At 42.8% G+C, this 17,138-nt stretch overlaps 1 protein-coding gene across 1 annotated transcript in view; it reads left to right on the top strand.

Annotated features, from left to right (window-relative positions):
- Positions 1–277: 277 nt before the first annotated feature.
- Positions 278–17,138, top strand: part of fkbp16 (FKBP prolyl isomerase 16) — a 33,356-nt gene continuing 16,495 nt past the window's right edge. Inside the window, exons 1-3 of the mRNA XM_069686522.1 lie at positions 278–746; positions 984–1,153; positions 2,209–2,297. Of these exons, the coding sequence (XP_069542623.1) occupies positions 278–746; positions 984–1,153; positions 2,209–2,297 (728 nt within the window). The remainder of the gene's footprint in view (positions 747–983; positions 1,154–2,208; positions 2,298–17,138) is intronic.

The following is a 17,138-nucleotide window of genomic DNA, read 5'->3' as shown; positions in this document are numbered from 1 at the left end:
AATCAGGAGTGAGCGGAGGTCAAAGTGCAACAGGAGTGCAGGAACCACGCAGCTGCGGGCGGGAGGGAGCTTTTAAAAATTAGTAGATCAAGCCAGGATTTCAGGGATGCACTCGGAGCTGAAACGCAACATGGATTTTGTAAATATTACGTCATGGAGAAATTTTTATTCTGAAAGAGCGTAGATGGCAGACGTAGCTTCACAACAGAACTAACCTGCACATAAGTGGAAACACTGGCTGGACAAGGAGGATCATCTCTTTTAAAGACTTATGTAGATGGTATCCATCGCTCTCTGTAGTGACATGGAGACAGAGCCGACATGGGAAGAGCATGAAGACCTTACAGGAGAGCCTACAGAGCCTGAAGTAGGAGAGGCTATTCCTGAGCGTGCAGACATGGACAGCCACACCAAGCTGCACAGTGGGCCTGCAGAGGAAAGCAAGGGGCTGTGTGCGAAAGAGCCGGCTGGAACGGAGATCTGTGGAGTCGAGAGAAGAAGCACCAAGATGAAAAGCCCCTCTGATCCTGAGAGAGAAAGTGCAGACGCAGAATGCAAGAAACGCAGGAATCTGAGAAAAACAAACAGCTGGAAGATGGTTCGGTTCCAAGACCCGTCAACAGACGAGGATGTGACGGAGAGGGACAGCTCGGCAGAGAGTCTCTTTCCAGAGTATGTGACGGAGGAGTGGACCTCCTCCGCCTTTGAGAAGCTGTTCGTGGCAGAAGACTGGCAGGACATCACAGGTGAGGATACATCTGTGCACTACACATGGAGACACACTTTAGACTCGGTATATTTTGCATCTTTACAGTAACTAATCCATTCATTCCCCTCATTTGAAGCTTCACATCTAGTTTAGTATAAAACCACAACAAAACAAAAGGGACCAACATGTGATCAAGCTTGTTTTTTACTGGCTGTTTCTGAGCACATATAACCAGCAGATTAACCCCTGCATGACCTCTTCTTCCCTCACGCAGAGGACCGGCTGTTGAGGAAGAAGGTGCTGGAGTCCAGGGGCCTGCACGCACCGTGCCCCACCTGGGGTCAGGAGGTCACTGTGAAGCTGCAGTGTGTGCTGGAGGACCGCACTGTGGTGGAGAAGGACTGCAAGCTTGTGTTCGTTATCGGAGAGGGAGATGTAAACCAGGTGAAAGCTTTTAACTCCTTAACCCGCTTTTCTCATGTAGGGTAGCTTTTTCTGTGCATCACACTTTGTTAGTGACCAATAGAGACTGAGAAAATAGGTAAACAAAACCAAGGCTTTGTTCAGACTGCAGGCAAATCAGATTGGTATCTCATATCAGATCATTGAGATCAGATCGTATTTGTTTTCCAGATATTAACTACCTACCTATATGGGGTTGCTGTGCTAATAACTTTGTTGTTAGTAATGACATACGCTGATGATGTACCTTTCTATCACAGAAGCATGAGATATAATTGTTGTGCGTTGAATTGCTAATGATGCAAAAGACACTTTAGAATCACACTGTACAATATCGCCTGTTATGTGAATTTTTGAAGTCCAGATTTTTTTGGCCGATTTGTGTCTTTATTGAGCGAGACAGGACTGTGGATAGAATCGTACACAGGGGGTGACACTCTGCAATGGGTCGAGGCTGGAAGGCCGGGAGCACAGCATTGAGGACTGTAAGGGGTGTGGATGCAAGATTTAACCACTGAGCTAACCTGCCGCCCCCAGTCCAAACAGGGCTTTAGAGTCAACAACCATGCTAGCAACTAGCTAGTCAAGCTAACATCACAGTCAAAATACTTACATGCTGATGTTCAGCAAGTGTAATGTCCAAGAGGTTTGCCAACTCATTTTAACGCACTTGGATGCTAACATTTGCTAATTAGCACTAGATACAAAGTGAGGTTGAAGCTGAAGAGGTTGAAGAACATCGTAAGTTCTAAAGCTCGAAAAAAATTTGGTAAATAAATGTATTAAATATTTAATTATGTATCAAATTTCCAGACAAACTCAAAATCAAATTATGTCCATGCAAAGGTCAGGGGATCATCAAAGTCATGACCTTTATACCTGTTCAAGTACAAATACATTAACATTTTATAGATAGAGATATTTCATGAGAGGTTTTTGTAAATCAGGGAAATTGAAATGCTCAAACATATATTGTGTTATTATTTAAAAAGTTCAGTCAGTCCCCTACTTAGCACGTTGTCTCTTGGCACCTGCAGGCCCTGGAGGAGTGTGTCATGTCCATGCAGAACGGCGAGATCACATTGCTGCTGGCAGATTCGCAATATGCTTATGGACTTTTGGGAAGGTAAGGATTCTCCAGTTATTGTTGTTTCATTAGAAACTATTGAATAAGGAATACGTTGAAGCAGAAACAAGACTTGGCTTTTATTCAAAGTATCATCAACAAGAAGCCCAGACCTCTTGTACCTGTTGCTGTGGGGGTCGCCTGGTTATCCAGGGGTAGCGGGGTTAATGAGCCATAAACAGGAGCAGATGGCTTCCTCCTGACACCATTCAGAGGTCGCCTATCCATGGTGTGTTTGTAACCTCCCAACCTGTGGGAGGACACCACTCATATTACCACCAATGGCTTCAGTTTATGACCTTTACACCATTACAGAGCCAGTATAAACACAGAGGAGATTGATGTGACGCTGACAAAATCCCCATTGATTATAGTTTTACGTTTACTTTAGATAACTCGGACACATGAGAATGAGGTTTTAATACCACTGTGATTTGGGGAGATTTGGTGTTATAATGAAACAAGTCTTTTGAGAAAGAGGGAAAAAGGAAATGTGTCTAATGTGATTTAATCTGGTTCCATTTTCTGCCATTTTCACTGCTGTAAGACAGGAAATACACTGTATATTAACCTATTTTATAAGCATCCAAATTGTGACCATTCATTTAATTCTGAAAGCAACAATATCAACCCTGTGCCAGTGTTTGTGCAAGCCCACACCCATTAGAGTAAATTAAACATTATTAGCTAGTTTCAAGCACTCTACCTAGAGCCATCTGTGAGTGGACACAACAGTCCTCCAGTGAGCTCTGTCACCTGAAACAAAAAATGTTTTCATATAAACCTCGATTAAACACTTACATTAAAGAGTTCACCGGCAGTTTGCTGTGTGCTTCACGTAGGACATACTGTACCAAATAGCTGTTCAGAGGACTAATGCATAAAAACAAACACGTCTGTGCACCCAGAATTATCATGCGGCGGTAAAAGCCTTAAAACCTGCAGGATTTAGAGCAAAATCCACGAGTCGAATCCATTTTACAGACAGAAAGTGAAGCAGAACATTGTTGACAACATAATGTTCAAATGTACTGAACACGTTGCTCTAATAGCATTGTTTTTCTCTGTGTGTGTGTGTGTGTGTGCTTCATACTGTGTGCTGTGCGTGAGGTCCTGTTTGTATTTCGGAGCTCTGCGAATGGGATGATGGGACATGAGGGGGGGTGTTGGTCTCTGAGGTGTAATCTAGAGTCTCCTTCTCTGCCGTGTGTAGAGAGGGAGGCAGAGTAAAAAAAAAAACAGAAAGAAGGAGGCAGCGAGAGGTTAGTTAATGATTGTTTTGATTCAGCTGATTAGGGCTGTGTGCTGTGGAGGCTAATTCAGCCATAACACAGGGAAGAGAATCAGAGCTTCATGCCAGCTCTTTCAACGTGAGTGAGCGACTGAGGTTGCTTGCTGCTTGGATTGTGATTTTCTTTACACACTGAGGTGAAAACAGGCGTAATGAAACAGCATGTTACAAACTAAGCTCAACTCCAAGATGAAATAGTTAAAAGGTTATACAGGTCATCCAGTAATTGAAAACTACTCGGACTCTAAACCCCAAGAGAAAGCGTCTGCTAAGGGGCACTTTTCCATCGAATTTAGCGCATTGATGCAGGTTTTTCAGACCCGGGAAGTCCCGCCTATAGATGCCAATTGTCTCTTTTTCCATTGCCAGTGGAGTATACTGCTTTCTGTCTCTTTTCAGGATCAGTATACAGTAAAGATATTACGGTGGTTAGGTTTTTATTGTATCTATCACTCATTCAGTCTGTGTATCAAACTCAGTGCCGATAAATTTGGAACGATGTTCGAGCGCTGCTCAGATAAAGTCGCAGAAGTTACTGACGGAGCATAGCATCACGCCGCAAAGGGTGGTGGAGATTAGCGTGTCAACCCTCGTTTTGTGTTCCCATCAATGCTGATCAGAGCCGAGGCAATAATTACCCGGGTCTACTGCAGAGTCATTTGACCCGGGTCTGAATGGTGATTGTAGCCTTTCCCATTAAGCAAAAAAGCCGGGCGTTAGCGGGGTTTTTTGATCAGTGAGAAAGCGGCTTTAAAAGGAACCGTTAACATTACCCTTTTTTTCTTCCTTGATGTCTTAGATGTCTCTACGGTTTATGTGAAGTTAAAGACAGTAAGATAATCTCAGCAAAAAGACTTGAAACAAGGGGAAGCAACTACAAGCAGCTCTAAAACCCGCAAATCTAGTCTTGCTAGTTTTAGCCGTACAAAAACTAAAGTGTTTAAACGACAGTTTGTCATTTTACAATTTGTTAAGTGCAATAGCACTTCATGGCTGTGAGCAGTTGTGTGAGCCTGTTTCACAATAAAAGAGCTTTAAAAGTTTTTTTGTACCTTTAGATCGAGCGAGGTAAGATGTTACCCCCTGTTTCCTGTCTAAGCTAAGCTAAGCTAAGCTAAGCTAACTTGCTGCTACTAAAGCTTCGTATTCACGGTACAGATATGAGCGTGTCTGGTAATGATCTTTTCGTCTAACTCCCAATGTGTCAAATCTTTCCTTAAGAAAGGCACAGGACTTATACCTTCTTAACATTTTTTGAGCAAATAAGCTGTCAAAACTGAGAGTCTCAAGCCGTGACAGACATCATGTCTCAGAGTAGATTTGACAGGCTCAGCGTGTCTGCACTGTAAATGACGGAGTGACAATGGGGGAAAATCTCATTAGCCTCTCTCTGTTTTCTGGCGGATGCATTGATTGAACTCTGTCAGCCACCTGTTGCAAACAGTGCTGCTAAGGGCACTTCACAGTTATTTATCAGACAGTGTGCAAAGCTGGGCAGACAGTATGATTCAACACAGCGCAGTGGAGTGGTCTGTACCTCGGCGTGTGGGTGATGGGCGTGCTGCAGAGTCTGATGTGATTACAGCTGAAAAATGGTGAGTACGAGGGTAATGAAACCCCTGGAAAAGTCTGGAGCATTTACCTGACTGATTGCAACAGACAGGCTGGTCGGGACTAAATCGAATGAAAGAAACATTTACATTTTTCCTCTGCCATTAAAGCCCTGAGCCTTTGAAAGTGGAGACTTGACGTAAGACTCCTTCGCGCTTGCCTTTTCAAGCAACAGAAGCATGCGTCAAAACGTTTCCCCACTGAGATGTACTACTTAGTCAGAGGCACAGGCTGCATCCCCTTAGTACGCAGGTCATTATCAGAGAGCAGGGGGAGCTAACATCTGTTGATCTCTGGACAGGAGCAACTCTAACACTCATAAAACCTCCGGAGGCCACGAGGGAGTCTCCCTCATTAGCCCTGCAGAGCCACTAAGTCAACAACATTAAGTGTCACTGGCGGCTGCTTATTTTTTGTTTGAATAATACTACACTTACAAGAACAAGTAGCCTGCACTACTTCCATTTTACAGTATACAGTACATACATATGTTTCTAGCCATGCATGAAAGTAAACACAACACATTTGAGGACTTTTTCAGCGTCAAATTGTGAGCTGTGAAGTTGTGTTGGCTGACTGTCAACCGACAGAAGCTTAAACCCTGGTGCTGGCAGCAAAGGTGTCACTGTACTCTTGCTCTTGGCAAAAATGCGAGCTACCTCAGTGCTGAAGTGGACTTAATTAGAACACTAGGATGTGTCATACTTACTCATATATTAATAGTTTAATCAAAGACTAGATGGAAAATGTCAGCCAGTTAAGCATTCTACTGTTGCATTAATGTGTCATTAAATCAATCTTTAAATCAACGTTATTCAGGTTTTGATGTAAGTTATTAGAGAATTGCAAACAAAAAGAAATTGTTCTTTATACACAAAGAAAATCAGCATTAAGAAGCATGTGTTGTAGATTTGTTCATCAGGAAAAGGCCACATTCAGTGTAAATCAACCACAAATGACTAAAGCAGAATAAAAACAGAATAATTCATCATTGTACACTGTTAAAGAAAAATACAATAGCGTTGAATTACTCCACAGTCTGCAGTACATGCCAAGCAATAGAAACTAATTTTATACTGTCAAATGTTTTCCCATAAGCAGCATCTAAAGAAAGAACTGTAGAGGACCCAGAATTGAACCCTGGTGTATCCCGCATGAAATAACACAGATAATAAGTAAACCAACAGATTACCTGCTGAGACAAGTGAACCAAAACATGCAAGTATAGGAGATAATCACATACTAAACAAATACCTCATAATGCAACAAAAGAGACACTGTGGAGACAGATGGCTATCATTATCAGTTTCTACGGGCAGAAAAACAAACAAGTCATAATGGTGTAGGAGAGAGGAGAATCTCGCTCTCTCTGGGCCCTGGGGGAGATGGCCCTGATGCCTGTTAGAGGCTTGTATACACCAGCTTACTAAACCTGGCAGTACAGAGACAGGGTGGAGCAAGTTGAGTGAGGCTTTGGTTCATGGGAAAGTACAGTGCTTACCTTGATGATTGATAGTTATTGTGCAATATCATGTGTTAGTTGGCAGTTCAACAGGGTCATACAGCGATGTTGTTGCAGTGTGAAATTAAATTGTGGACACTGTCTGATAAATAACTTCTCTAAAATACAACATGTCAAGAATAGACTGATAAAGTCCTGGACTTTTACCTGTTGTTGTTTACCAGTCCACAAAACCTTATCAAAAGCATTATAATGATGCCAGGAGACGGGGTGTATGAGTGTTGGGAAGCTGACTTCGTATAAGCACCACTTACTATTTGTATCTTGTGTCCTGTGAAAATCAAGAAACAACTGAGCGTGGACAACGAGAAGCTCATAATTTTGACTTCATGACATTTGATCGACGGTGGTGCCAAAAGGAATGTTATGTTATTGTGTATGAACACAATGTAAGACTACTTCAGCGAGCCTGACAGGGATTTACAAGAACATTTGATACTACACAACAAGGGGTGAAAATGACAATATTGTCACTTGCAAACTATCAATGACTGTTGGTCTGTGCTCTGCACCATGTTGCATGGGATGCTAGCTAGACGACCACGCTAGCCATTCTATGAGACAGAGTAGTATAATCGTAATGCTAACATTAGCAGGCTAACATGCTCACACTGACAATGCTGCTATACTTACTTTTATCAGTTATAATGTTAACATTATTCACCCCATCTAAATTAGGGTGTTAGGATGCTAGCATTGGCTATTTGTGCCAAAGTGCAACTTATGCTAACGGGAATGTCAGTAGTTTTGCAGGTATTTGCTCATAAACCATTTTTGAAGGACTGAACAAATTAAAGTTTTGGACCATGATGGCACAAAATAAGCAGCATCAAAGTCATTACTTTTCATTTTTAGGGGGACCACAAATTTGTGAGTACCTAATTTAATTTAAAGCTAAAATCATCACAGTGGCTCAACGCTAGCATGACTTGCTAGCATTGTGGCTAAGACATTCTTACTTAAAAATGTACTTGTGCTATTAATAATTTTGTTTTAGAAAGAAGTTAAAAAGTGTCACAGTAGAAACCTTGTCCAAACATCCTGCATCAAACAATGATTTCACCCAGCCTGAAATGTCATGAGGAAAAATCATGTGGATCAGCTCACAGTTTTGACCTGTATTATATCAAACCGGCCTTGAAAGTAATTGCTAAATTAATTGGAGCCTTTGAACAAGCACTTTGGATGACATTAAATATTAAATATTGACCCAGAACTAATAGATAACATGCATTAAACAGTGAAATGTCTTCCTGGAAATGTGCTTGAGGGGAATCTTTGTTGACACTGTCGGGGAAGTTGGCGTGTGTAGGAGCCTTTCTCTGCCACACCCATAACCAGCGGGGAATGCAGCTGAAAAAGGTAACAGTGACATTTCTCAGAACTGAGACTGAGACGCTCACAAAGCAAAATGGAAACATGAGAAAGTGTCAGATATATACGAGTGATGGGAGCGAGTCTGGCGATGACTGACAACACTCGCGGGTGGGGCCGCCCTTTGAAAGAGGTGACACGTCGGTGACTTCTGCTCGTAAAATGTGAAAAATGTTTCATAAGTTTCAGCTAGCATTAATTAAAAGGCTGGGTCCATTTGTGGTAATTGCATGTGTTCTGCCTCTTTTTGCAAACATATCTCTCTTCTGATCATCAAATGAAACGTGATACAAGAAAAAACGGGCATTTCTGCTTTTCGTTGCATCAGGCACTGCGAGCAGACAGGTACAGTGACTCACCCACAACAGAGCTGGTCTGCTGTGTGTCACTTTCAGGCACACGATCCCTCCTCCCCTTTGGCTCCTGATACGTAAGCATGTTGTCCACTCAGAAAATCTGTGAGGTGGAGTTCCTCTCTGTGGTGGTGTGACTCACTCTGCAGAACCACCTGGGTCAAATGAATAATGTGACCTTTGAGTCGTCTGCTTTGTTGGAAACACTGTGATGAATCAACCCGTTCTCTCTCCTGAACCAAACAGTCCGCGGTAACTGACACCATTAGGAAATACATGTTTCTTTGTTTGTCTGTTTGTCATCAGTGACGGGCTCCAGCTAAAACTGAACTCTCGCCTGCATCGTCACGTGACCTGAACACGTTTACTGTAGCTTTTGGGCTCCGTGTGTGTCTTTTCCCAGCACTGACATGAAACCACACCCAGACCTCACGCTCCAGGAGGAGGCCAGCAAGCTCTGACAGCTGCAACACGCTCCAGATAAGATCGGGCTCAGCTCTCAATCAGCAGGCTCTCTTCTAGTTCACTACAACCGCTGCCACATTAGTTTGAAGCTTCATGTGTTGATCTGAAGCTTAAAAGAAATGTATGAATTAAATCTGAACAGAGGAGACTCTTTGAAAACTAAATGTTGTGTTGTTTTGGCGCCGCAGCAGTGTTTTGCCACCCAGACCGCTGTTTGAACTGTGCATGTCCCTCATCTAATCTCTCTGGATGTTTACCTTTTTCCCCTACTGCTCGCAGGCTTATCGCTCCCATCGACAGCCGTGGCTGTAATATAGCACTGCCCTCAGTTTTATCTACTTCTGCTTTCCTCGGACAGGGGAAATTTAGTGGGACAGTAAATCTCAACAAGTGAAATGTGCTTTTATTGAGTTACACACAGATAGCACATTTTTAGAGCAAATAGTGGAGCAGCCGTTTGCTCTAAAGTTTGCTTTGCATTGCGTGACCGCCACACGGGTTAGAGCTTTGTCAGTGTCTTGTTTGAGTTTTACATTGCCGTGAGGAAACTTGTTTTTCACATATTTTATCCCACCTTAGATTACCAGATTCCCTTTGCGATGCAGTCCTTGTCCTGGTAACTCTATAGCTTTGTTTTTGGTGTAGGGAAGGTGTTGACCAGGGCTCGTAAGTTTTTTCCAGGAGGGATGATCTGTGACGACAAAACAAATATATCCAACAACATTCTCATTTTACAGCAGTCAAAGGAGGGCAAACAGGAGTATAGTCAGAATAATACTTATCAACGTTTGGTTGACGAGCAAAACAAAAAAGGAACAAAACTTCCCCAGTCTATTTTTAACTTTAGCTAACGATAAGACACAAAAGTTTTTTTTAGTTTGTCAGTATTTGGCTAAGTTAGCCCATTTATCAGAGTATTGAGTGTATTATGGGTAAATATATTCATTTTTAACCCAATTTGCTTCTTTTTTTACCAATTTATTAACATTGGGCAAAGAGGGGGTGTTAGAGCGACGTTTCAAATCTATGACGTGATTTTTGTCAGCTGGTTTGCTAGGTTTTAACCTCGTCTTGTTTAAACTTTCCTGATATGAGCTTTGAGAGAAAGGTCATGAGGACCATGAGAAGCCTGTTTCCCTCCTGCGAACACGAACAATTGTTCAGGTTGAAATCAGAAGGTTGTTGGATCCACCATGATGAACACACCATGTGTATCCTTTTCGAACCATTGACAAAGACTTTTGAATTACTGTAAATCCTGCAGTTTTTACATCTATGTTTACTAGCTAGCACTATTCTTTATCATCACTGTTTTTATGTTACCGCCACCAACTGTTAGCATAACAGGGTTAAAGAGGGGGTATTATGCTGTATCACATTTTAAGACATATATATAATGTTACAATGTTGGATGTCCAGACTAAATGTGGGTGAAGTTTCAAATCTGTAGGTAAAAGTATGTTGGAGTAATCCCCAGGCTTCTCAGCTGAGTCTGCAGGCTGCTGTGAACGCCAGGTTTCACACAGCTTTTTCTACATGCTCAGCAGGCTTCAGAGAGCTGACCAATCAGAAGAAAGCGGGCTTGTAGGGGCGGGGTTTCTTAAAGGAACAGAGCTGACTGAGTCGTTTCAGGCAGAGGCTGTATGAGGGCTGCACAGAGCACCAGTGTGAGGAAAAACGAGGACTTTAAATCATGCTAATCTTCTTCACAGGTATCACAGAGTTAAACATGAAGCTTGAAATTAGCATAATACCCCCCTTTAAACTAGTGGCGGGTGCTGGTTTAGCTCAGGGTAGAGCAGGCGCCCCATGAATAGAGGCTACAGTCCTCGACGTAGAAGCCGCAGGCTCGACTCCTGCCCTCTGCCTGTTGCTTGCTGCCATCCTCTCTTCTCCCTATATTTGTGTGCTTGTGTACAAACAAAATGGGGACCCACTGAGGAGACACAAAATGTTACTCCAGAGCTCTACTAGTCGTAAAAGAAACCACAAAGTCCCTGTATGTAAGTTTATCAATACCAGAATGTAAAAATACTTAATTACAAGTCATGCAATCTTAATTTGAATTGAGTTAAAGTACAGAAATGGCTCAGCAAAATTTATTCTTAAAAGTAGTACTCATTTTGGTTTTATTATTATTTTTCTATGTACAATAATTGGCCTAATATTCCACCACTGGTTGAAACTCCAATCTCTGTCTTCCCTCTGAGATCCTGACTTTTATTTTTAGTTGATTCTTTTTCTCAACAGGCTTCATGAACCCTCACTCTCTAAGCTGCTTTAAAAATATTTGTACCAAAAATGTAAGACAAGATTTCCTCTAAAGGTTTTCTATCAACAAAAATAAATCATCTATTCTCGTGTCAGGCTCCATATTAGAAAGGCTGACATCTGTAGCTGCTGTCCTACGCTCACCTCTGATCACTACCTCTCATATGTTGGTGTCCAACATGCTGTATGTGTTGGAACACTGACAATACTGTCATGCTTCACTGGCATCACCTCCCGCACACTGTGCCACTAGCTGTGCCGTGTTGTATAACCGCGATGTTGCGACAGAGTCTGTTTTCCAGAGCGTGGCATGAGAGAGGGACACAGGAGCAGCACACGTGAGACGGCACTTCAGCACTTCCAGCACCTTTCCTACTCATGCCAGGCACTCTTTTAAATCATCCGGGCCTGCTGTGTACAATACACACAGCCAGAGAGGGAGAGGGGGATTAGTGGAGCATGACGAAAATAGATGGCTGCACAGAACTGGTTTCAAAAGTGTCTCAACGTGCTCGTAACAATGAGGCATGCACAGTCCTATCTCCAGTATAAAGCGTCGAGAATAAAATATTAAAGCGCTCCATGACAACTAAATATTGGATTATTAAAAAAAAACACATACCAGGTAAAGGGTGATTTTGGCATCATGACACAAAACAGGGTTTCTCCGGATATAGTTTTCGTTTCAATAACAATAATTAGATGCTTGCTTTACATGAATGTTGGCATGGCTTCACATTAGTGTTGGCTCAATCTCAGATCCCATCCGCTATAGTCTGACAACAGTACAGCCTCTGGGGACAACGGTGAACATGCCGGGCGTGTAGCCAGCGGTTAGCGATAAACAACTTCCAGTCAAGACTTCCTGTTCCACGTGCTGCGTTGTTTAGAGAACAAAATAAAGTTTTTCTTGTGATTTACATTAATTAACGGGTCTTACTTTTGCTGAAATTTCAACATCATGATGTAGACTTGTAAAAATTAAGCTTTGTCAGGTCTGTCCTCAAGAGGAGAAGAAAACATTTAAAATGCTCGTTTGTTGAACAGAGGTTGGATTGATCATTTGATGCATTTGAGGAAGTTGGGAAATCTAAAAACTCTGAACGGCTTTCGTGACGCAGCGTCAAGGGAATTTATCTCAAGTTGAACTTTAGAACAGATTGTTAGCTGTTAGCATGCAGATGTCTGTTTATTAGGGGTGTAATGGTATGTGTATTCGTCCCGAACCGTCACGGTCTGGTGCATGCAGTCATACGAAGAATCCGTCAGTCTGAGTGGAGAAATGAATGCAGTCTTACATGGCAGTATCCACACTCTAATCCAGGGGGCGGTAATGCGCGTAAAACTGTTTTGCCAAACGCAATTTAACAGCAAATGCAGAAGAAGAAGCAGAGCAGACGCTAACTAGCAGGACGGTGTGCTGGCGTTGTTCGGCAGTTGTGTCAGTGGAAACACATCGAACATGCCTATGCATATCAGACGGCATCACCCAGATGTGCCAATCACCGGAGCGAGGGGAAAAAAACGAGGGTCCAACAACTTACCCCGCTGTTTTTAAAAAGCCTAGTTTTCTTAGTTAGTTTTCTCTCTTTTGTTAACTGTTGACAGGCTGCACCAACTATCTCAGGTAGTTCTAAAGGACCCTCAGACTAACTTGCACTACTGTCTGTCCAAAATAAATGAAAAGAAACCTGGAACCATGCATTTGGGACTTCTTGTTGCTTTTTTCCTGTTGTACCGAACTCATACCGAACCGTGACCCAGAAATCGAAGTACGTACCGAACTGTGACTCCTGTATACCGTTACACCCCTACTGTTTATAGAGATTAATCAGAAGCTAAATCATAGTCAGATGACGCTGACGGGAGCCGGGATGTCATTACGGCGCATTATGTTCTGGCTGCTTTTGCTCTCCACACAGACGCCGCAGCCTGCTGATACATGATTGGTCAATATTACTCGGACTACCAGCGTACGACAAACGGAAACCAGAACACTTGCCGTCCCTAAAATCCACGTCACTGCTTACCAATTCTACATTTCTATTTAGAGTCTGTAAATAGAGATTAGTGTCGACTTAAAATGACACCAGATTCAGGCAGATACAATGCTCTTAAATTAGCCTAAATCAATCACCAGCCCCCGTGCACTTGGTTAGAGTGGAGCTATTGCAGGCTGAAGAGGAACTGAGAGTTACTAATTGACAATTCTGTCTAATGTCAGGCAAATCTTTTTTTCCATGTTAGCAGCGTGGCTCTAATAGCAGTGTATAAAATGATAATCCTAGAAAACCTTTTTCCTGTTTAGCAACAGCATGTTAGCACTCCATTGTGATAGCATTGTGCAAGCCTACTGTTGTTAGCATGAAGCTAAAAGCAGGACTGTTTCTAACTACAACCCCACATACTAGCGTATTTTGTGGACTCTGTCTTACTTATTCTTCACATAACTACTATAAACATGTTTTCCTATAAATCATTGTACACACTCTCCAGTATTGTGCACCCATGTCTTTGTTTTCATAGCTGCTTTCCATCAATGTCACTACTCAATCTGTGGAGCTGTTTCTGGGATTCTTTGACCTGAAAGACCACCTAGTCCCGTTTGTCATTTGTGGCTCTGTGGAGTCACTTCATATTATGATTTTACAGTTTTTCATACACATTTTAAACTACAACATGTTGAACTTATCATGCACTGTGGCAGAAGCAGAGCCGACAGTGTATTTGAAGGAAAAGCTTCTGTGTTTGTGGAGCTATACGGTGCTGCTGTGGAGGGATGTGAGGTGGCGGCTGCTGAGAGCCTGGAGTGAACGAGAACTGTCGCAAAATGACAAGTGGCACTGGCGTGTGTGTGTGTGTGTGTGTGTGTGTGTGTGTGTGTGTGTGTGTGTATGAAAAGTATCGTCAGCGGGGACGTGGAGCGTGACTCATCTCGCGGAGACGTCATTGCTCCGTCATCAGTCGTCTGCAGCAGTCTCTCACACATGCAGAGACTCACGCACACAAACACACACACAATAGACTTTCACAATATTCCTCTCAAAGTTAATCACTGACAGACTCTCGCAGACATCCTCCTGCACAATCACAATCAGATGTGCCGTGATTAAGCTTCAGGGATTAACGAAGAAGATCTCATTATAAATAAAACAATCTCAGTTGTTTTATAGCCCTGATGGGATTAGCTGCACTGTGGCGATCTTACATATTGTCATTCCAGATGGTGGAGGACAATGTAAGTGAGCTCAAGCGTAGAAAAACACCGCATTATCTGCGCAAGAAAACAAGTCATTTTGTCAACACATTCAGAGAGAACACAGGCTGGATTCCTTGTAAACAGCCCGTCTGTGTGTGCTTTCGAAGAGCTCTGTGACGAGTTTGACCTCTGCCTTTGCCACCGGCTCTGGTCAAGTAAAGTCAAGCCCATCCTCCTAAGAAATGTGGCTCTTTGACTCGTGATTGATGCTCCAGGTCTCTTGGCTGTGCACAGCCTTTAGAGAGAGACTAAAGGATCGTGCTAATGGCCCTTCTACATTTGCTCAGGCTGCTCCTCTGTGACAACATGACTAATAAGTCAGGAGTCAGTTTGCTGCTATTGATTCACAGGCTGCACAGGGAGGGAGAGAGGCTGCTGCTGAAGGGAAGCTGGATCTTTATTGGCTAGATAACAGACACACTGAGGCGGCCATATTTCTCCTGGCAATATGACAGCAGGGCGACGCGACAGGGAAAGATAATGGTTGTCTTTGATGTACCCACACCACACAGCTTAAAAAAAAAAAAGTAAACGTGAACGTAATGTATGTGCTTGTAAACAACTCTTTAGATATGTCCAGCATCAAAGGCGGGAAGGCCAGGTGCAGCTCCACAGGTGCACAGGAGTAACAACAGCTGCTTTAAAGTTACATCTCATTTAATCATCAGTCAGGGAGCGCGATAACAGCTGTCCGTTTGTTGTGCGCTCAATTTGCAAAATGATATGCGAGAAAAGGTGACATTTTCTCACCGGGAGTTATCTGGTTTCAGCACATGCGTGTGTGACGGCTCGGACTTAGAAGGGAAATTAATTTCTGATTCATATCTCTTTATGACATTTATTCCTCTAACCTGAATGTCAGACATAAAGCAATGAGCAGCTCGCGGTTGCAAATGTTAATGTTCGCGACTCGCAGAGGAAAGCAAACAGCAGCCCTGGTGAATAACAATGAATCTCAACCATATTTTATGCCCAAATCAGACTTTGAGGGAAAAAAATCTATCTTTGATCTGAATGCAAATTAAATTGCTCGTCTAAACAGAAAGCATAAAACACTCTTCCAACATTTGTGGATCCGTATGTCCACTGAAGTAGGCAGGCGTTTGTGTGTAGTGTAGCCGTAATGGAAGCAGGACTTTCATCTTTCAAAGAGAAAGATTTTTGGCTCCTCGCTTAGAATTTGTTGTAACTTAGAAAGCTTTGAAGTTCAGATGTGAAATCCAAAACTGGCAGAGGTTTGTTTTTTATAATCAGTAGACACAACGTCTGTGCGAAGAAAGAACAAGTGTCATTGCTTTCAACCACAGCTTCAATCCACTGAAGTAAACCTCACAGCCAGGGGCCGCATGAGAAACCACCACTTGACCTCACCGCGCACACCTCCGAGACGTCTGCTTGTTCGTATTGATTGGATATGGATTTAGAGTCAATCCCGGGATAAGATATCTCCGACAGATAACACGCAGGCTGATATCCTAGATAATGACCCCTGATGTTATATTTCTGTGTTAGACAGATCGCGCCTTCATCCAGACGAACGCACACCAAAAGGAATTATTCATCTCGACGCTGCCACATATCAGAGGCCGAACCTGTGAGGAATTTCAGATGATTGCATAAGGAGCGATCTGAAACCTGTCCTGCTCACCTGTGAGTCAGAGCCGAGCTGTTGTTTGTTAAAAGAAAGAGAGCTTACATCAGACTAATTACAATGATAAATTAGCTCGACATGAGACTTGAGAAATCTGCTAAAAAACCAGCTCATTGTGATGGATGGGCGTGTGAGCAGTTATTGTTTAAGCTTCATCAAATGATTTATGTTATTTATAAATGACTATAAGTTATAAAAGGATCTATCGTGCTTTAGAGTGTTAACAGGCAACTCTACGCAGATTGTTTTGGCTCAGTGGTTGTTCGAGTGTGAAACAGCAGAGAGATGAAGTCAACAGATGTTAGGTGGAGGAAGTCATACATTTATTAACCTGAAAACTGGACATGCAGTTACTGTAACACTGTAGCCCCTTATACACTGCCTGTTCAAGGCGGGTTTATTACGCCTCTATTACGTTCCGTCTACGCACGGAGGCGGAATGGTGGGGCGAAGTTGTTCCGCCTTTGAACCCGGCATAAGAGGTAGTAATAGAGTGTAAACTGGGGAGCCAGCAGGGAAGAACAGTGGCGTGTGTGTATTTGAAGCGCACTCTGTTCTTTTACACCTCGTGCCGCACGTTTTGCTTCCACAACGCCGGAACGCTGTGTAAAAACACACATTGGGGCGGCTTTACGGCAGTGGTCCAGTTTAAAGTGGCAAAGGCTTCGTGACGGCGCTTAGGCGAAACCGCAGTGTAATAAGGGCTTGTGTCTACACAGAAGGTGTAGCGTGAGCAGCGCTATAGCCGCTTAAGATCTCCCCCTGAACTTTCGTAGGACCTGTTCGGGAACTATATTTAGTGTAGGTCACCAGGGTTTAAACCCCAACACACAATCACTAGATACATTCATAAAATGGAAGAAAATAGGTTTAAAGCATAAACTATGACATTGGCTAACAGCACGATGGAAATATTAGCGGTTCAGTGTTTGTGTCAGCTGTATTGATTAAAAAAGGAAATGTCCAAATCAGGCGCAATTAAGATGAGTGTTTTTACTGTTAGAAGTATCTCTACATTTCTAGTAGTGTTTTGTCGTCTCTTAA

The sequence above is a fragment of the Semicossyphus pulcher genome, unplaced genomic scaffold (assembly GCF_022749685.1).
Source record: "Semicossyphus pulcher isolate SPU_LCO1_2020_fin unplaced genomic scaffold, fSemPul1.0.p SCAF_8, whole genome shotgun sequence".
Lineage (NCBI taxonomy): Eukaryota > Metazoa > Chordata > Actinopteri > Labriformes > Labridae > Semicossyphus > Semicossyphus pulcher.
This window is presented reverse-complemented; position numbering and strand designations above follow the sequence as displayed.